The 21,433-nt window shown below is 40.8% G+C and overlaps 1 protein-coding gene across 6 annotated transcripts in view; it reads right to left on the bottom strand.

The window, feature by feature from the left end:
• The window catches only part of pkp4 (plakophilin 4), a 79,644-nt gene that overhangs the window by 24,850 nt on the left and 33,361 nt on the right, over positions 1 to 21,433 (bottom strand). For 4 of the 6 annotated variants that reach the window (XM_070837636.1, XM_070837632.1, XM_070837633.1 and 1 more), the window contains 5 exons: positions 19,861 to 19,973; positions 12,895 to 12,929; positions 6,935 to 7,066; positions 6,298 to 6,491; positions 5,150 to 5,732 (listed from right to left, as the gene is read on the bottom strand). In XM_070837636.1, coding sequence (XP_070693737.1) covers positions 5,150 to 5,732; positions 6,298 to 6,491; positions 6,935 to 7,066; positions 12,895 to 12,929; positions 19,861 to 19,973 — 1,057 coding nt within the window. The remainder of the gene's footprint in view (positions 1 to 5,149; positions 5,733 to 6,297; positions 6,492 to 6,934; positions 7,067 to 12,894; positions 12,930 to 19,860; positions 19,974 to 21,433) is intronic. The other 2 variants (XM_070837634.1, XM_070837637.1) reach the window with 2 other exon arrangements.

The raw sequence follows: 21,433 nt of genomic DNA, 5'->3' as shown, positions 1-21,433 counted from the left end.
TTAAGATTTTAGATGTAGACAGCGCGCTGACCTCTGAAGCACCAAGGGGTGGGGTCACTCCTAAGATGCATAAGAGAATGACTTCACTAGATTAGTGGTTAATAATGTTTATTGAAAAGACGGTTGTCTATGGAGGCCAGTAACCTTTAAAAAGGTTCTCTACACGATGTCTCAGCATCTCAGAGCAAAGCAAATGTGTGTCTGCCCACAATGTTTAATTTGCACGCTGAACATCAGTCCCACTTCACACCTGCTACCAGGTTGCTTCTCCATTGTTTCAAAATTACTTGGTGGAAAAAAATATTTTATTTTTTTAAGTAGCCATTCAAAAGAAATTACTTTTCAACACTGTTTAATAAAAGCGATGAGACACTTAATTCAATGCTTTTAGAGCAGCTTAGAGGGCTTTATTCACTCCAGCGTGAATGTCTCTTAGCTTTTAGTGGGCTGTGCTCTCTCGTGGCTTTTTGCTAAATGAACTATTAAAGCTGAAATATAGAGTTTAGCTTCAAAATATCAGACTTATCAATGGGTTTGCATTAAATACCCGCAATGGCTTTGAGACACAAAAGGTTAAACTTAAATATGAACTACATAAAAACAAGAACTCTGAAATGACTGGCATGCTGTTTTAAAGGGTAAGGCGTAAAACAGAATAATGCTGTTGCCGTGTGCTGCTGTGGCACACTCAGAGGCCAAGGAAGCCTTTCTCTCTGTGGCAGTGCACACAATAGCCACTAGCAGCAGCTTGGCAGGAAATCAGTTCAGCTTCTCTTGTTCAAAGGTTTGAAGGGGGTGCGGATATAAAGGACGAGGAGGGTAGTGGGAAGACATAAGGAAAGGCGGGAGCTACGGAGAAGAAAGCAGGAAAGAATTTAAGAGAGGGAGGGAAAGAAAGGATGAAAATGAAAAGAAGGTTAATGAGACCGTCTAGAACCACCAGAGACTTCTCATCCCATGTAAAGCCTGGCCACATGAACCAGGCTTTTGGCACAGCTGTGACCGAGTGAGAGGGACAGAATCTCCCCGGCACAGGAGCCTTCATGCATATCTCTCCCTCTCAGCAGCCTGACTCCTGAAAGTAGCAACATTCAAACAACCTTAGAGGAGACTAATCCTTCTGCCTTCTGTATTCTGCTCCCCTGATAGAAGGACTGCAGTCAGTTCTAAAAGCATCTGCAAATTGTCAGGGAGAAATAACATACTGCTGTCTATTGAGGATGAATGGCCCACATTCCTGGTGCGTTATAGTCATTTAATTCTCCCCCTCAGCCCTCTCACCGTGGCTTTAACAGATTACACTTGGCAGAGGCGAGATGAAGGGCGGTGGCGGCTTGGCGCGTGCTTGCTCTGGAGAAACAAACACTTAAATGGATGCAGCTGACTGCATTCCTCAACAAAAATAATGTTCAAAAACCCTCTGCAAACAAGCAAGAGAACTGGCATGATCACCAAAAAATCGTTAAACATAAAAGTGAGAATAGTTGTAAAAACAGAGCGTAGCACAGTTAAAACTACCACGGTGGCTTGGCTTTCAGGTTGAGAACGCGCACATGCAGATTCGCCGTTTCCCCTTGCTCTATCTTTGTCCACTCTGCTCTGAAATGGACATTGAGCGTAATGAGAACATTATGAAGGACAATTTGTCTTCATATTCCATTTTTCAGCAGCAGAAGGGAGGTATGATTTCCTGCCAGTGACAGTGCAGGGAGAGGAGCCAGTTAGGAGGTAGAGAAAAGGGGAGAAAAGGGAGAGCACACGATAGAGGAGAAGAGAGGAGAGGACAGAAAATAAAAGTAAAAGGGATTTTGAACATAAAACAGGAGACTGAAAGAGGGGAGCTAAAACATCTTCTGATAGATACTGACAGAAAACCACCAACAGTAACATCATCAAGGTTAACTTGTTGGATGGCGTTTGGCAAGTATTTGCAATTGAGCCTGATCATGTATTCATCCCATTTCTTTCTACTATGGCTCATCAAACACTTAAGACAAATTGCTGTGTTAGAGGCAAGGGTCCATTGAAGTGTATGTGAGAGGAAGGGAGGCGGTAAGGGGGTAGAGAACGTGGAGGGATGCTCTACCAGAGAGATAGAGGAGGACTAGGCTGGTGTCTCACTCTGCTCAGAGGACAGAGATTGAAAACCCATTTGTATCTGCTTGAGACATCATCACTTATAGATGGGTGACGTAACTGCCAACTTAAAACAGCCTGCAAACGCACCTTAAAATGGAGGCTTGAGAGAAAGTTAATGCATCCCTACAAGATGAGGAACTCTGGAAACGCGAGGCCACACAACCTCTGTGATTTAGAGATGGTTTAGATTTCTGAAGTCCGATAAAGAGCAGCTTGAGAAAGCCACACTCCCTGTGATAAGAACTCAGGACATTTTACTAATTTGTACATTGTGATAACATATCAACAACATATGTACCTCAACTATTTTATCTTTTGTAATGTTTAACAGCAAGGTTTTTGTTTAAATGTTAAACCACATTTAGTGTTAAGTCAATTAAGGAGTAATTAAAAACACTGTGATTGATTTAGGATTCAAACAAAAGATAAATGTATCTCTTAAACTTCCAGTTAATGTAGTAGTGTGTGTTGTTAACAACAGATCAGTATGAAAAAAACACTGTGGTATATATTATCACATTATTTATCTTTTTTTCAAGCCCTACTGTTTAGATTGCACAGCTAAACCACAGTATAGCGTGTGATCTTAAGGCTGACAGCACTACAATTACAGTAAAGACGTGCACATTCAGTGGTAAAAGTGGCAGATGGTCGAAGATGATTATCCAGACAACAAATAAAAGACACACGTGCACATGCAGCACCTACATGCAAGCACAACACTGAGGATGATGGCCGGCGTCACACAACTACCAAAAATGTTCACCTTGAACGTCATCATCAACCAGGGCATCTGAGGATATCCCCAGGCAGCATGAAGTCAAGCAGAAAACAGTCTATTAACCTTGTAACAATAATGGAGTGATCTGCTGAATAAGTGCTTCTTTTACCTTTTGCAAGGAAACAAAATGCTCTCTGATTTTATGATGGAACGCCACGTTCCGCAGATATAAATGACTACTTTCATTTCTTTCACCCGCTGAAAAATCTTCCTATGTTAATGAAAGGTGAGAAAAATACGTGTGATCATTTATGTTTTCTACTAACTAATTTTCGTTGTTTGTCAAAGCTACATTCTTAAAAAGTGAGGGCTGAGAATTAATCAGTACGGGCAGGCCTCTTCTTCTTGCTGTGGGGAAAAAAATCGGTTGGCTCCAGATTTAGAGAAGACACATGACTAGAAAACATTTGCCAGAGCTTGTTTTTCCCTCTTTCCCCCTAAAACAATGACAAACAAGCTACTTTGGGCAGACAGGTTCTCCAGTTATTATCTGATCTCTTCAAATGTTCCGAATAAATCACACAAACACACACAGTTATACAACCATCTCATTTTTTCCTCGCCCATGATATTTCCTTGATAATGCACTGGTGAAAGTAATGGATTTAGAAGGAAATCCATTATGTGTTGTGGAAATGTTTTCTTCTATCTTCTCCTCCCACCTCCTATAAAGTTAAATTGCTTATCATTTATTTATTCAACCAGCAAACAGAATGTGTTGCTTAAATACCATGTATATTAAACATTAACCAATATTTTCTCAATTTGAGAGCAACTTAACAGGAGCTGAAAAGCTTGCTGTTTGACTTCCAGTGGTTCAACTTTCTGCAGTGACGTATAAGTGTACTACAAAGTGTGTCACTACGCTGTCATATTAGTGTTGGGTGCGGTTATGGCACACATGGCACACTAATGTCCACATCCATTAGCACTGCTTGGCGCGACACACAGACAGAAAGGGCAGTAATGCACTTCTTTTCAGTCTGGCATTGAGTTACTCATGACGCTAACTGTACACAGGCTAACAAAGAAATGACAAATGGCCATACAGTCTATCAGGATAAGTAAACCTCATTAAATTCATGATTGAATTCACCCGTTTTGTTATTGCACCAGTACCAGTTCTGACCCAACAAACTCCATTTTAGCATCTGCAAAGAAGCAGTAAAGTGCAGAGTACGTATGTCATGTTCTGCAAGCTCAAACACAAATGAGAATTGCCTTCTCCAAATCTTCCAAAACATTTCATAGCTGCATATTAGCCAATTATGGACTAATATATTCTATCGTTAAGAGCAAAACTAACTATGATTAGCAGTTTATTATACTCTTTGAGCTAATATTTGTCTTCTTGCAGGAACTATGTTTTGGCAAGACTCCAGGACGGCAAATGACCTCACTGTTGCTGTTTCTTTACAGATTCAGTATGCTGAACACAGAGCCGACAACAAACCAACGAAAAAATGTATCACTGTTCAAATATTTACAACCTCCTCTACCTCTCCAATTATTTGACAACCTACAAAATTTAATTACTCAGGTTATATATGCCAGGAAACATAAAACAGCCATTTTAAAGGGGATTTTTCATTGTATCAGTGTTTCCATGTGTTATCAGTCTTAAAAGTAAAATAAATTTTAACAAATGATGAAATGAAGTAACTTCTTACAATAATGGCTTGAATTATTGGCTTAAAAATGTCATGCATATTACATTATTTGAGGTAATAGGTGATAAAAAAACATGACTATGTTGAAGCATTTTATCTCAATACCCATTTATCAATGTTGAAGGTGTGGCTTTATCAAACATTGACTTTACAACCCTGTGTTCCTGTGGTGGTCACGGTGTGGGTCCACATGAGTTTGGCCTTGGCCCATATACTACACACCCTAACACACACACACACGCACGCATGCAGTCACATAGTGATTCACACAGTGATTCACACAGCAATGTGCCGATAGAAAAGAACAGCTAGTGAGGCAAAACAAACAGGAATCAACATGTGCACTTTTCATCTCTGACTTGAGAATTTGAGAATTTACTATTGCCCTTCGACATTTTATATAAAACATTGCAGCAAAACTATATTAGCAATTGAAAGTAGTTATTATTTACTGATCCGAGGGGCTGAGGGAGTTTGAGCAGGCTGCTGAGCTGATACACTCTAAATGGCAGTGTCTGTGTGTGTATGTGTATGTGTGTGTGTGTATGCATTTGAGCACCTGTGAGGCTGTCAGGTCGTGTCATCCTCTCGTAAATGTCATAACTCTGGGGTCCATAGGGGTCGGTGTTGTGGAGCACGGAGCGAGGCAGAGTGGAGCTGTAGTGCTGGGGCACCGCAGTCATACTACCTCTGACTGGAGATGATGAGTGACTGGGCTGTTTAGTCAGTGGAGGGTTGATGCCGTCCACCATTGTCAAAGGCGAACCCATGCGGCCCGACGATGACCCCGCAGAGGCCTGATAGGGCGAGGTTGTACGGCTAGCGGTGCCCGAGCGTGAGTTCGTGGAGCCCATGCGTCGCAGTGCAGCGGGGGAGTTTTTCTGCGTGGCGTAGGGTGAGCCGCTGCCTCCGCCGCCGGTGGTATTGGTGCGCTGGGCAGAGGGCAAGGTTGTAGAGAAGATGCTGGAGAGGGGTTTGGGTTCAGTTACAACGGGGGAGCCGTAGGCACTGCCAACTGAGGTACGCAGGGAGCCACGTGAAGGGGACATACTGCTGGCGTAGGCTGGCGAGTGAGAGCGAGAAGGCACTGAGCTTACCCTCCGCATAGCACGGCCAGGCACTGCTGTTGTGACTGCTGGAACCTGCAGGTCAGACAGAAAACAGTATGACTTCAGCCCTTAAATTATTATATATTAGCATGTTGTACTCTCTGCTATAAAATGACTTGTGCAATGAAAAGACAGGCAGGTTAAATAACACGACGATACATAAATCAATTCATTTACAGGGCATGACTTCACTTGAGGCCATATTTATTTTCTCTTTCCCATCCCCCCACTGTTGTGTATGACAGTGCCATTTGGTTTCTCAGTGGTCTGTGTGTACAACGCTGTATGAAGCATGATTATGTTGCACCGCTCAGCGCAGTGTGTGCCTTCGATGCCTTTGAGCAATCCATCGCTAAAAATGTGACTGTAAATTTGGCGATTCTCTTTTGTTGCCATGAATTTAATAACTGTTGTTAAATAATAGCTATGTAATTAAATTTCACAAGTCCTTGAGCATTGTGAATGAAAACTGTGTAATTAAAAAATATACTGTGTGAATGTATATATACATGCAACTGTTATTCAGCTCATAATTCTTTACTGCTACATTTGGTACCTTTTGACTATAGGAATATGTTGTACGTGCAGTTGGCAGTACCTGGGCTGAAGCCTGGCCCTCGGCCCTGGCATTTCTCCCCAGGGTACCAGTGCTGGCACCGGGGAAGGAGTGCTGAATCCTCAGCTCAGCCTTGCCCTGGTTCTGGCTGCTGAGGTAGCCGCTGCTGGCATCCTGGTAGCCACTGTCCGAGTACGAGTTCATCCGAGTTGAGCTACGCGAATTCCCTGCAGACCCTGAGAGAGAGGACAGGCAAAAATTAAACGCAGAGAGAGAGTCAGAGAGAGGAGAAGGAAGGGCTAGGGAGAAGGGTAGGGAGGAACAGGAGCCAGACATATCATAAACGGTTTCATAACAGACATGACCTTTACCTAGACAGCATTACTACTGACAAATGGCGCAGCAGCGGGACAACTGTTCTACCACCCTATGATTCAGAGTGCCAGGGTACATCATTCTGCCTTTCATAAGCTGTGATGACCGCTCGGTTGTTATTGGTGACACTCAAAGTATCAAGTATTGGTGTGGAGAAGACAAACAGTGCAAGACAAAAAGAGATTTCTGTTATTATCAAAGGAGAAGTAATATAAATTTAGTGTGACAATGCTGAGATAAGAAAATGAAGACGTCAGTTAGAGAAAAGAGGGCTGCAGAGGATAGAGAGAAGGCAATAACAGACCCTCACTTTCATGGAGGGAGGACTGCTCTGGGGAGTACAGAGACACCTGCTCTGACTCAGTCCTGATGCGGTAGCTGGGCGACTGGGAGCTGTCAGTCACCCGAGACTTAGTGTCCCCTGAGGCGGAGGCATCTGGGAAGACACAGCAGAGCAGGGAGTCAGACACAATGAAGTGCTTTGAGTCTGGAACAATAACGGAGTTTTGGCTTTGGATGGAAAGATTATAATAGTCTGCAGTAATGCAGTCAACAATTTTAGGAGTTGAGAGGGAAACAATAACAGACAATAATTTCTGCAACATTAGTTTCACGCTTGTGTACAGTTGGAGTCATTACATTTTACTGCCATACTAATTTAGGAAGGCGAAATTGGGTAGCACGTCACTTCAACTGTGTATACAGCCATGCTCCGAATAGTTTCACTGCTCTAACATTTCCCTACATCCCCCTCTCTTCATGCATAACAACAACAACCACAGTAGCAAAACAGGAACTGGAATTAGCCCTCTCATGTCCCCTGTGCACAACGTTTCCCCATAATCACAATCGAGTTAAGCGTGAGCAGTGTCAATGGGTTACTCTGTAGTCACTAGAACAATATGCAGCAAGTGGAGGGGAACAGGGAGGCAAACATTGGCAGCCAGAGATTGTCCAATCCTGCCCGGTTAGCCGGTGAGAGAATGGGAGCTGAATCCGGGGAAGAGGCTGCCTTGTTGCCCAAGCTGACCTGTTGAACAAATCTTTTGACAAATAGGTCTTGTGTGTCTGACACCCTGACAGCCTGCACTCCCTCCTCAGAAGATCTAAGGGTGCAGATGGGACTCAAGCAGGTCTTGACCACGGACTGTAAAAGTGAATATAGCTTCCACTTCTGAAAAGTGAAGCCAATGCGGAAACCTGCATGCATTTAAATGGAGGGGGGGGGGGACTACTCTGGTAGGAGCAACAAGAAGTCCAAATGAATGGAAGTCTATAAGTCAGCCCACTTGTTTTGTTATCTGAGTAAACATTTTAGTTTTAAGTCTTCTTCAACACAGGATCATGTTCATTTCTTAAATTATGGCCCCATTTAGACAAAAACAGATGATAAAGTAAAAGTAAGCTTTAGGGTGGGACCATGATATGACTAACCAATCAGAGACGGTCTTCGTAGACCAAACGTCTCTTCTGGTTCAAAAAACAGCCATGAAACCACACATCACTATTTGCAAAATACCTTTCCAATTATATTTCTAATTTCATACATAATCCTGTTTAAAATATCAACCTTGTAAATTTAAGTCAGTCTTGCTTTTTTACTTGCCCACTCTTTTTCTCTTGTGTACTACCTCTTTGTTATTCTCCATTTGCATTTTAACAAAGTTTTACTCACGACAAAGAATTCATACACTAATGACGCATTTCACACAAATGTCTAACAGGATAAAATGAGGACATGATGACATTTTCTATTCAAAAGGTCACCTTAACTGTGACATCATAAAAAATAGTTTTCTGGTTGTCATTCAACGCCATAACGCAGGAACAGTAGGGGAGACTGTGACCAGATTTCACATTTGGTCAGATACCTAATTGGTTACACTAATCTTTTAATCCTTGAAACTGCTGATTTTATAGATCTCCTTTAAACCCACGACAATCAATGTAACTATTGTCACATTCTTTATTTTACTAACCTGTTTATTAACTTTGACCATATGTTTTTATCATGATTGGCATCTGGTATGAGATACCAGGACATGACAATCAAATAAGGTGACCGGATCGTTTCATTTTGAATATTCAAAGATTTTTGGTTTACATGAACGATCGTGTAGATGAAGCACTGGATTTATGTTGAAAATTAAAGCATTCTCTAAGGAGGATATTAAAATCAAAGCGTATTCCTAACCTTGAAGACAAAACTGTTAAAACTGAGCATTTCATCAAACTTTCAAGAAATTGGATGAACCCTAAACATTTTAGAATTTATATCTCCTTTGCAGCAACATCCATATTTGAAGCGTTGTCTGTCATGGCTCCAACTTTTGGTATTATCAGAATCAGTTCTACTGGCCAAGTATGTGAACATTTACCCAGAATTTGACTAATTTGGATCCCAAGTTACTTGTACCAGTCTACCCTCTTCACTTCCTCTCCCTGAATGAGAACCAAGACAGGAGGCCTCCTGTTCCTCTGGTAGTCCATCACACACACTCGGTGGTTTTGGTGATATTAGTGCTTCAGGAGGTTGTTGTTTCACCATGTGACAAAGCTCTCTATCAGTCCTCTGTACTCCTCCGTGAAAACAAACTAAGTGAAGACAGCATGTTTCTCCCTGGAAATGATTCACTGGCTTTATACATGTAAATACAGTGATAACTTCCATTTCTCCAAAAATGCACTTCATAACTTCTAATATATTTAATAAAGTCTTCACTACATATATTATGAGTCTGGATAGTCATGGATCTAAACAGTAGCCTGACTAGTTGGTGGAGGCATACAACTGCAAGGCAGTAATTCTAGTTAATTGGAAATTAATTTTGGGAGGTTGAGGAGTGTGTATTGAGGGTCTGCGGGCACGGAGTAAAAAAGTCTTTTGTCTCCTTCCATTCTGGCAGTGACTCTGTTTCTGGTGCACAGTGGGTCATTTCAGACCACAAGGTTTTTACACTGAGCCATGACCCTGTTTGATAAATGAGATGCCAAAAAGCCAGAGCAGAGGAGGAACAGGAAGAGAAGGGGACAGCAAGACAGAGAGAGAGAAAGAGAAGCCCATTTTCTTCACACATTGACGATAAAACATTACTGGGCTTCAAAAATCCATGTATGGCAGGAGGGTTTGGCATTCATAATTAGGTCTGTCTCCCTGAACGTAATGTTTTCACACATAACATGACCACTCTGAATTGAGTTTTTGTTTTTCTCCAAGACACTGAACTGAGTTGTCTGTTCACAAACAGGTTGCCTCTGTGATGAATTTTCACTTATTTCGCAGTTGTTTATCTCCACTGCTTGCCCTTGCTTTGCCTATACACCCTGTGGCCCCATAACACATTTTCTTGTCTATTAATAATGTATTAGATACAGTACTGCTACCAGGTTTACACAGTCCAGCAGCACCCACACACGCAATCAAGCTTATCCATCCATCCATCCATCCATCGTAAAGTCATATATTGACTTACTTCTGTTGGGCAGTGCTCATGTCCACCTTAAAATGGAGAAACCGGATGTAATGTCACATAATGGAGATGTGCCGTGCTAGCTCAAGTAACCAAGTGTGGATTCTAAGGCTAATTTTGAGACTGGTGCGGTTGACATTACATATTCTTGAATATATAAAGGACCATAGAGCAAGAGGGAGTCTGGGGAAATAAATGCCACCATTGAGAAATTGAGTTGTGGTGTGAAGAGAAGCAGTGGAGAGATGGATGAGAGATGATAACCACCAAAACCTATGATGTTTCACTTCATATCATCAGGTAGCATCAAAACTATAAGCGACTGTCTACTTTTTCTATTTCTACTATGATGGTTTGCAAAAAACAAACAAACAACAACATTAAAACATTCATTAACTTTTCACAGAATAATTTCTAAAAAAAAACAAACAAATGTATACAATTAGTGACAGATTAAAGCTACTAATTGCTCTTTAAAGATGTTGAAGAGTCTGCAGGCTCTTCTCACACACACCTTCTATAAAAACAAGTGGTGTTGGAAAAATGTTTGACTGCAGATTACCGCATTAAATTTTATTAAAAATGACATTAACACGATGCTGACATGTTTCATTGTCATGTATGAAATCAAATAAGGAGCTAAACAAAAAGAGACAGGGGACAGAAACAGAAACCGAGAAAAAGCTTTCATTCTGGGGTGTTTGTCTCCCATTGTCAGTGGACATGAGGTGTGACAGCATTGACATTTCCTGGGGCTAAAAGGCTTGTTTCCACAGTAACACTTATGGCCCAAACACTCAGAAAGAAGCGACATACGGTGGCTCACGAGGCCAATGAGCCTCACAAACGAACGTTGCCCATTCTGCTCTATGCCACACATTCAGACTTTAATTCATTTAGATTGGAAAAAGTACATTACCACATCTGACTATCATTTATCATCTACAGTACAATGAGAAATCAATACAATACAAAACATTGATGTTGATTATTCCCCGGCTGTGTTCCAACACTAATGAAATGCATTAAGCAAGGAAATGGGGAGTGGGCAGCAAACAAGAAAACCTTGTCGTATTAATATTCCCAGTGCATATGTACAACTATAACCCCCCATAGGCTCTTCTGGCGGGATCGACAATACAAGATTAATGACCATTGCAGAAATTCACTAAGTTACACTACGCAATTAATAAGCCATGAAATAAATTTGTAAATTCAATTCATTATCTTTTCTCTGCTGAAGATCCTTCAAGGATGTGGACTAAACAAAGAGAGACTGAAGGGGTTTGAGAGAGATCCCTCCGCTCCCCATCACTGATGGTGTTGCGCATGAGTGGGCAGAAATAGCTTAGATAAATATTAAAACAAGGATACGCCTTAGGCTGTCCATTACTGTATGCTTGGTTGAAAGGGCTCACGTTAGCAATGATTATTGACGAAATGTAAAACATGCCTACGCAGGACTGCAACACACACACACACACACACACACACACACACACACACTTAACCAAGCCTGTAAAGATAGATATACATGCACAGACCTTTCTGCCAATATTCAATTATTTAAAAGTACTTAGCTGAGCAGTTAGGCCTCATTTATGATACATATGCCCGTATTTTCTCACTTTGATACTTTATTATCTAGTCATTATCATTTAGAGTGGACCTCATAAGGTAAACAACATTATTTGAGCAGATGGGTATTTATGGTGGTTATTGATCACTGACTTTAAGTCTTAATAGGTCCCGAAAGGTGTAATCAGGGTTAAAGAGGAACAGAAATGAATACTAATACTTGCTTCATACATAGGATACAGAGCCACAGGTTGTTTCAAACCTGTAGAGAAGAAACCTAAACTATTATTATTATATAACTACTATTATAAGTACAACATAAGTGCATTCAGTAGAGTGCAAATGTCTGCCAGGCAATCTTTGCACCTAACCATAACGATAACTTATAACCACTGTGCACTTTACAAGATATTAATTTCACTTTTTTTATTTATTTTTTTATTACAACCGTAAGCCATGCCGGTGTGAAGACTCAAGCTGTATTCACAAGGTGTGTTCAAATTGTTGTATTTGTTTCAATAAAGTTCTTTAAAAAAAACTGCGTTCAATATGATGGCAAAGACAAGAAAAAAGGGAATTCATTGATGTCGTATCTTGTTTAACTTTAGTGGATGATAACATATCAGGTATGGAATTAATTTGCAGATGGTCCGATTCAAAATGAGACCAAACCTTTTCAGGGATGTCAGTTTTTCAGCCACGACAAAGGCCAGAATGTGGCCTGCAACCAGAGTTAATAAAATAGATTTTTTAAATATTGTGAATTATTGCAACCACTTTCTGGTTCATCATACCAGAAAAAATGTGCACAAAAAAAAAAAATGCTCGGCTGATTGGAGCTGTAGTTTGACAGATTAGCCAAAGACAGACAGATACACACACAACCAAAAGCTTGATCCCTTCCAGGCTTATGCTTGGCAGAAATAATTATATCCACAGCAACAAGTGCCTCACAGAAAGCAGGTGGCCTTGAGACCCATTAAGTTACACTCTATGGAGTAAGCATCAGATTGTTTGACACAAACTACAGCATGCATAATTCTCAGGTCTTGGTGCAGGGTCAGGTGGAGGGGTATGTGTCAATACTAAGAGAGAGTGAGTGTAGAAAACAACAAATATGATATGCATATACTATACACATGATACATTAGAAAAAATGAGCTTTGTTAGAAAGAGGGATGGCGATGCAATCATTTTTGTGTTCGAGTTGACATACCTGCAGTCCTCCAAGGCAGGGACTTCTCAGACGAGCTGTACGGGGGAAAAACAAGAGATGAAAAAGTGAATACATGCACTGCAAACCAGAAACACCACAATGAAAGACATGAGTGAAATCATCTGGAAGAGACACCTTGGGGACTCGTTGCTTTTTTCTTGGGGCTTTCACAACAGGGTCACAGATGCTAATCACTGTGTTTGAGATAAAACAACAACAGAGGTTCAGAGTATACCGCCTAAGTGCAGATTTAATGTTTACAACTCAAATGTTACGTCCATTTCTGTCATCTGTTATCAAGACCTAAAGGTGCCCTTGGTGACAGCTAGTGTTTTTTTTTGAGGACCGATCAGCACTGACAAAGACAGCTAAAAATGTGGGACAGGGACTTTATCACCCGCAGCTTATATGAACATGCTAAGCCAGAAAGTACTAAAGGCTAGGGGGATGGAATACATCCCGATCTGAAACTGAGCACAGACAAGCGAGTCAGGCTCCAAGAGTAAATCAAACGTGATCATTCAGGGCTTTGACACACAATTAGCCTACATGCTCACAGCATCCTGACAACCTAACATGATCCTGTAATGCACGCCAGTGTTTATTCCAGCACAGAGAGGTACTCAGCCTCCGCAGAATAAAGCGGGACAATGATGGTCCAGCCAGAAAGCGCTCAAAGTTTGTGACCATTACTCAGCCACTACACTGAGGATACCAAGCAACAAAAACACAGAGGATCTTGTGACAGTGTGTAGTGACCGATGATGAATTGTCCTGGTTCAGTGGGTGAAGGATCATATTTAATGGCATGCTCAGAGCAGGAAAGCATCAGACCAAGAAAGCTAGTGGGCAATGGCACAAATCCCATAAAGATCCCAAATGAATTTTCAGAATCTGCATAGTATCACCAGCCTTCAGTTGCCCTGTTGTGCTCTTGATCTCATTTGAAAAATATCTAGGGTCTCACACTCGCTAGGAAACATGTCCGATATTTGTCTTAGCGGTTTTCTAGTGGGCTACCCCATCTCATCGACTCCTCTTTTGCTGAACACACTTGACTTGAAGACATTAAATTCAGGTGAGAAATGTGAGATGTCTTTTTATGAAAGATCTCATCTCCTTTAATACATATTGTATGAGCATTACGGAAAGGATCCCTACAAAAATAGAGCTGTATGATCCTTTCTGTTTAATCAGATACAGACGTTTTATCGCTCAGTTCAAAGCCACAAGACTCCACTGACAAAACAGTAATTTTACCTCACAGAACATGGGAGTTACTGGTCTAATGCAGCCTCAATAGGTCAGTACAGTAGCGTTATTGGGTAGCGTAAGTGTTTGTTAGTCTCTTAACTTAGAGTTTCCCCTATAATTTCTTTCCAACTGTTGTCAAAGTTAAATGATCAGAGATAAATTATCAATAGTAGTTGACCATAACCACAAGAATACATCTTCACATGGAAACACCCATTTTGTTCATCTTAATTTCTACCTTAGATTGTTATGTTTGTTACAATTGTTTATATTGAAAAAAATTCTACTTACAATACGAATAAAACTGAAACTGAAAACTACATTATGACCTGACATTTTCAGAAAATCAAAAAGTGTAACAGCAAGAATAAATGACTCACTTACAGTAAAGGCCTCAGCAGAAAATATGATGCAGAATAGCTAAAAGCGAGCCACCAAATAATTTCAATTTATGCATGTACCTATGAAAACACATTGTGACCAAAAAGAACCAACTCTCTCAAAATTCAGTTTTTTCAAAGCTGTTTTTCCGAAGCAGACAGAGGCCAGGCAGGAGACCTCAGAGCTGTGCTCCCAACCTTTACTCTTATCCTCTAGTTGCTGGTCTGTACTATGAAGCACCTATTGTTGCATCTGCTGCTGTTTTTCCATCTAAGGTGACACTCAGTGAGCTTTAAGATGCATGGCTCTCAGAATTTTAATGAGCACGCAGGCAATTAAAAAGAGGAAGTTGGGCGAGTTGTGCTCCACTGAACCATGGCAGATGAAGTAGAAGAATGGCCACCATAATGATGATGTACCATGCGTGCTGCATGCCGACTGGCTGGCTGGGTGAAGGCAGTGTAAAGTGATTGTAAAACTGTCAATGTTGATAAACAATAGGTCTAACCTTGACAGGACACTGTATTTCTAATCAACCCCTTTGGCTGGGTGGAGGTCAAATCTTGTGGAATTTTTGCCAGAGGTCAAGTTTGATGACCACCCTTGTCTTTTTGTAGAAATGCAGGCGGTGGTCAACTGGAGGTGTCATGAAATGTAATGACTCCCATCAAAACCCTTAAGTGTGCTGCCGCCTCTGCTGTCGTCCTGCTGAGCTATTGAGCCAAGCATTGTGACCTCAATAGTTAAAGCTAATCCCCATTCACTAACAAATGTCCAGTGGTAGCCATTTTATCTGCCCTTCTCTGACTTAAAAAAAAAAAAAAGGTGTGAAAATGGTGTTAGATGTTTTCTTTATAGTGGCCCTAGGAGGTGGCCGATGGCTACCACTTTACCCCAGTGGGTAAAGTGGCTGCATTTACATGTATTTGAATGTGATAATATTTGTCAGCAGTGACCTGATTTCGGAAACATGATGTTCATGGGAAACTTGGCTCATCATTAGAATAGGATTCTAAAAAATGTGGACAAAGAAGGAACAACAATGGTAACATAACTCAAACTGTGCCAATGTTTCTGAGACATTTGACAAAGACCCATGCCACCGAAAGTACAGGTATCTCTGTAGCAACAGTGAAGAAAGGTGAAAGGGAAGTACACAAGGGATTATATCAAGCATTTTTAAACGTGCCCTATTTGAGCATATTTTTGTTGTCTGGCTCACTAATAGGTATAAAGTTTTGGAACTGGTTGGGTAGATTGCCTCAGCTGGCAGTGGCAGAAAACAGAAATTACAGAAACAAAAAAGAACAAAGAGTAATTGGTAGGGAGAAGGAAGGGAAGCACCACAATACAATGTCTAATGGCTCAATAGGGATCCTTTCCATAACATTGTGAGTCGCTTAGAATAACTATCTGACTCTGCAGACAACTACACCCTTCAACTTCCACTAAAAGTTGTTGCCACTGACAAAGATAAAGTTGCAGCCAATGAAGCCCGTTTCACGGCTGCTGGCTGAGGCAATATACTGGACCAAATCCAAAACTTTTAGTACCTGTAGTAATTTATACATCAAAATACTTACAAATAGGGCCCACATTTTAAATACCACAGTTCTACTTATAGCTGTTAGGCCAGGGGTTGTATCTAAAGTAAAAATAACTTAACTTAAAATCTAACTGAAAAAGAAACCATGTTGATTTTTCTGTTACAACTAAATACATGACCCACAAAATAATTCACGATATGCAGCTAAACAGTTGGTTATTTAGGGAATCTGAAAACAGTATGCTCTTCCATAACAGTCTCACCACTAACTGCCAGACCAAATGTTCCAAAACCACAGTGACCTCATATCACATAACGGGTAACAGATCCCAGGAAGAACACCCAGGAGTTAAATCAGGAACTGCAAAAAATGTTGCACATCCCTGTTTGTATTTACATTATTGAAGAATTGTGGGGATCGGGCCAATAACAGACTGCGAGATCCAGTTTTCATACAAAAGAGACACAGTAACGGTCTTTGTACTTTACTGTTGCACAAAGCACACAACAGACATGCAGAGGTGGGAAAGGGTTTCTGATTTATTTTTGCTTTAATATATAACTGCAAGCAAACATGAAATTGATTTTAAAGTTCAAAAAAACAGCAAGAATTTTACACCCTTAATCCTGATACTGATACTACTGACAACTAGTGCTTGGTTACTGCATGAATGAAAGCTGCTCAGTTGATTCAACCTCGAGGCTTGTGATTGACTGATCGGCCCTGAACAACAAATTCCACTTGGATAATTCCTAGGCCAATAGAAATTACAGTACTACCCCTGAAGCAGTGACTTTTTGCTGGCCAGGAACTAAATTTAGACCCAAGTTCTTTCAATTGAAACTCAAGTAAAGTGTAACAAATAGTTCCTGTTTTTTTTCCCAGTAAAAAGAGACCATGTTCCAACTGTAACTTTAACAAATGAGAAAAACTAAATTTGTAGGAAGGGCACAAGCCTCTTATCCTGATATTGTCTAGTGAAGGGTCATGATTTTGGAATATTTGAACAGTCAGTACATTATGAAAAAAATCAAATAGTTTATGCAACTATTGTTTTGTTTTAAGGGGAGGTGACTATGGAATAGTATATTTGCTTGAAATGTACATCCCTAATATTCCCTTTCATCAGCTTTGTGCAGGGGCTGAGGTGTGTCTTCACTTCTCTGAGGACCTATCAACGGACCTAACAACTTGGTAATAAAAGCTGTAATGACACTATACACTGTTCCAAAATGGCAACCATCATTACATAGTAGCTTTTTGTTCAAATCTGCTGGTTTAATTGTGAATGGCAAAAAACATTTATGTAAAAGGCAGTAATTAGATTAATTAAACAAAGATTGCTTGGCCCTCTGGCTTTTATTCTAAAAATTAATTGTGAGGTGCCAGTGACTTTGTTAAATGTTTATAGTGTCACTACGAACAACCACGGGAAAGCAAGTGTACTGCTTATACACCCAAATATAATCACTGGTGTTGTTGGACACACCAAAATTGAGGTCTAAAATACAACACTTCTTAAAGAGGAAATGAAAGCAAACAGCCTGGCTGTGAATATACCCAGGGAGCTGTTGTTTAGACCTTTTTGCCAGCACTTGAAGCTGCTCTATACCTGCGCCTCTCTAAAAAGGGAGAAAGGGGAAATGGACACTCTTACTGCTGAGTGCTGCAATCTGCTGGTAGTAGGTGAGAGCTTTTTGCAGGTATGCAGGCTTGAGTGCAAGAATGCATCATGTAAGCGCATAGGGTGTATTATCACACAGCCAAAGGAGACCACAGAAAGCCATTACAGCCCCTGTTCAGACCAAGTGTCATGTATCCAGATATATCCCAATTGTATCATTGTCCATTTGAGAACAAATGCAGCTCAAACCTGGCACCAGAACGAAAAGTACACAAATAACACTTCCATTTGTTTAAACATGCCCATGCTCTTATAAAACAGTATAGGTGTGTATTTTGAGTTAGTGAGATTTTCACAAATCATAGATGGGGCTGGGACGGTACCATCAGGGCTGAGCTACAACTTTTGGCAGCCTTAGTCACTTTAAAAAAAAAAAAAACATAAATACTGCAGCAAGGGTGACAGAGCCAAGCCGAAAGTCGAGTTGATTAGATGAACTATGCACTCAACAGGAGTTTGAGAGATCATAAAGCCTCCAGTATGTCACCAAAGTGAACGGCAGCTCTTATGAAAGTGTATATACACACCATCTGGGCTGACAGGATGTTGGCCGAAAAAATACGTATATACACAATTTAACAAAAGATACACGCAATATTAACACACTAAATGTTGGTTAACTACCAGACTGCTAGGCTGTGCTGTCTAATACACAAAAATAGGCAGTCCCTCAGTGGTCAGAGATGCTCTAACATGTAGTCACACGTGTCAATGATGACATTGAAATATGGCTCGAGTGACAAGGCGCTAGTCAGGCCTCAGTATTTTATCTCACCATACCACTTGTAATTCCATCACCCAAAATGCATTTTTAGGGTCAAACGCAAAGATGAGTTACTGTTTATTTTGAAGTTTACATCCTTCTATCATCAGCCGTCTATGCAATCATAAACTTTTCAGTGAACCATGAATCATTGGTAAAATACCCGCACAATACAGCACTACATTATGTTGTACCATGAAAACTGTTGGTCTAGGCTGAAGTAAAAAAAAAAAAATCAAAAGCAACAAGAACCATCACATTAATAGTGCCTGAACAATCTTACCATTAAGTGATCTCTTAAATGTCACAGCCCATTAACCTCTATTGTCATTTCCCTTGCCACTTTAAAGAATTGCATTTTTAATCAGACCTAAAAGATGGCAGTCCACATATTACTTGCTTAATAAGTTCAACTACAACTGCAAAAAGCAATGCATGAATGAATGTTACAAAAACACAATCATAATATTTAAATACATGTCAAGATTCTGTCCGTCTCAATTTTCTGACCTTGATACAACACCGATTGTGTTATTCTGCAGTATTCTATTAGCAGTTTAATTAATTTTAGATTTCTACAGCTAATATTGCTTTACATTCTATTGCATTCCTGCATATCAATTCACCTCCACATCCTGATAAATGACACTGAGGTAAACCATCAAGCCATGTGATAATATAAGACTGGTGTCAACTGTTCTTCACAGCGGCTCTGTGAAGCCCATTGGGATAGTGTACGTGGTATTGAGCTGTACAAATGAACCTGACATGTCTGAGCCACAGCAGACAGGACAGAATGTGTGGTCACTGGGGTGTGATGATCAGGCAGCCTCGTGTCTTAGCTGATGAAGTGGGAATGAGTTCCCAGAACAAACTCAGAAGCACCACACTCCTTCCACACAGAGAGCAGCGCTTCACTGAGCAAAAAACACTATCGTGCACATAGGCATACACAAACGCATACACATGCTGTCTCTGATAAACATAGGCTTAATATTTTGCCTACAAAGCCAGTTGTATATATTTTCATTTCAGCTTAACTCAAAAGTGACTAAATTAGACACAACAAAATCCTGCACTTTAAAATTGCCAACAGAAGGGACAGTCTTTCTGATAAGCTTAGATAACACCGGGGCAATTCTGTCCATGTTAAATAAATAGGACAGAAGGGGAAAATATTTAGATTTACATTCCAAACAGATTTGAGCGCACCGAGCTGCCCCGTCCCTATGCCAGAAGGTTACACTATGGAATATGGCCACTGCTGTGAAGGATGAAAAAGCCATGTGTTGGATTGTGGCTCTGTGCGTGTGTGTGTATGTGCATCTTCTCATTACCTGCTGCTACCAGCGCCTGGCGACTCGGCCCCGAGTCTGCATCTTTCCAGCTGATTGGCCACAATCTGCCTCTCCACTTCCAGCTCCCTGGTTAGCCGCTCAAACTGGAGCTCCTGCATATAAACAGCAGAAAGACAAGAGACTGAGGGTCAGGAATGCATTCTCATCAGAGAGAGCTTTATGTACTTTTATTGACAGTTACGACAAATGTGAAGTCAATATGACGGAGGCACGTTGAGCTTTGTCACGACGTGTAGGTTAACGACACAAAATGTAAGCTCAAGGCACTGCAAACAAGCCGATTCCAAATAGAAATGTGCTCAGAAGTAGCTTGAAAAGAAGGCACTAGATCGCACACACAAACACATACACACAAGCTATATGGTCCTGCCATTTTTCCATCCCACACAGAGAGATAAGCACCACTTCAGTGGGTGATATTTAGCCTTGGTGGCACTGTTCCTATGGGAGTCGAGTAAAAATCAGCATTTGACTAATTATCCAGCCCGAGCGAAGCTATTACTTGCACAGCTCTCTAGCTCCAAGCACTGCATCATGACACTCACAAGACACGCACAGGGTCTTTTGTGCACAGTAAAATGATTGCACACACATACACACACTAATTTACATATCTTAGAAATACCTTTTTACTCACCCACACCACTGCCATGACAGTATAACGAGTATCTGCATTCCAGCAGAGCACTTTTCTTGCAAAAAGGCCTCACTCACCATAGCTCTATGTACAGATCCTTGCAGCATCCCCACCTTGAAATCCTCAGTTGTCCCATGTAATGTCCATTATCATGGCCATGGTTACATTCGTGGCCAGCTGCATACACACATTCAGACACATACACACTCACACACAAACAAGGCCTCAGCTTCCTTTGTGACCTGTCTGAGGAAGTTAAGTCACTCTAAGACCAGCCTACTTTTCACACCTACTCTCCAGTGTTCCCTGAGGGCGTACTGAAATTTCCCATGCTCTACGCACCCCTCCCCCAAACTACTGCTTTATACTCTTCACTGCTCTCCTCTCCTCTGCCTCAGTTGTAGATATGTGAAGCTTGACTGCAGTGAGACTGAGCATGCTGGAGGGAAAACTATTAAGTCCTATTTCCTTAATATAATGACTTTTTTCATGTGGCTCGCCTTGGATATGAGTGCAGTGCCATGAGCAACTCTGATTACATCTTATGCTGTGCATACACAGATAAGACCTTTATTAATCCCCCCAAAACATGTTTGTGCCAAAGATGCTAGGTGTGGTTAAATATACACACACACACAGTTTAAATTTACTGAAAAGAACAGCGGGATATGGAATAAGGTTGTTGTTAAACTTGATGACATGGTGCAGGTGTGTTGGCTTTAATAAACCACAGTGAATTCTGCACGTCACAGTGGTTGTGTATCCTTGGTAACATACCCTTTTTGCAATATTCAGATCCAATCCACTGACAAAATCGTGCTAAATATGTCCACATCTTGTTGTGTAAATCATTTCTTACTAAGCAATAATGCAGCTAACAAAGCACCATTAATCGTTATGACAAATAAAAAGCAT

The sequence above is a fragment of the Pempheris klunzingeri genome, chromosome 10 (assembly GCF_042242105.1).
Source record: "Pempheris klunzingeri isolate RE-2024b chromosome 10, fPemKlu1.hap1, whole genome shotgun sequence".
In the NCBI taxonomy this organism is placed as follows: Eukaryota; Metazoa; Chordata; class Actinopteri; order Acropomatiformes; family Pempheridae; genus Pempheris; species Pempheris klunzingeri.
Note: the sequence above shows the minus strand (reverse complement) of the source record. Positions and strands in the feature narration are given on the sequence as shown.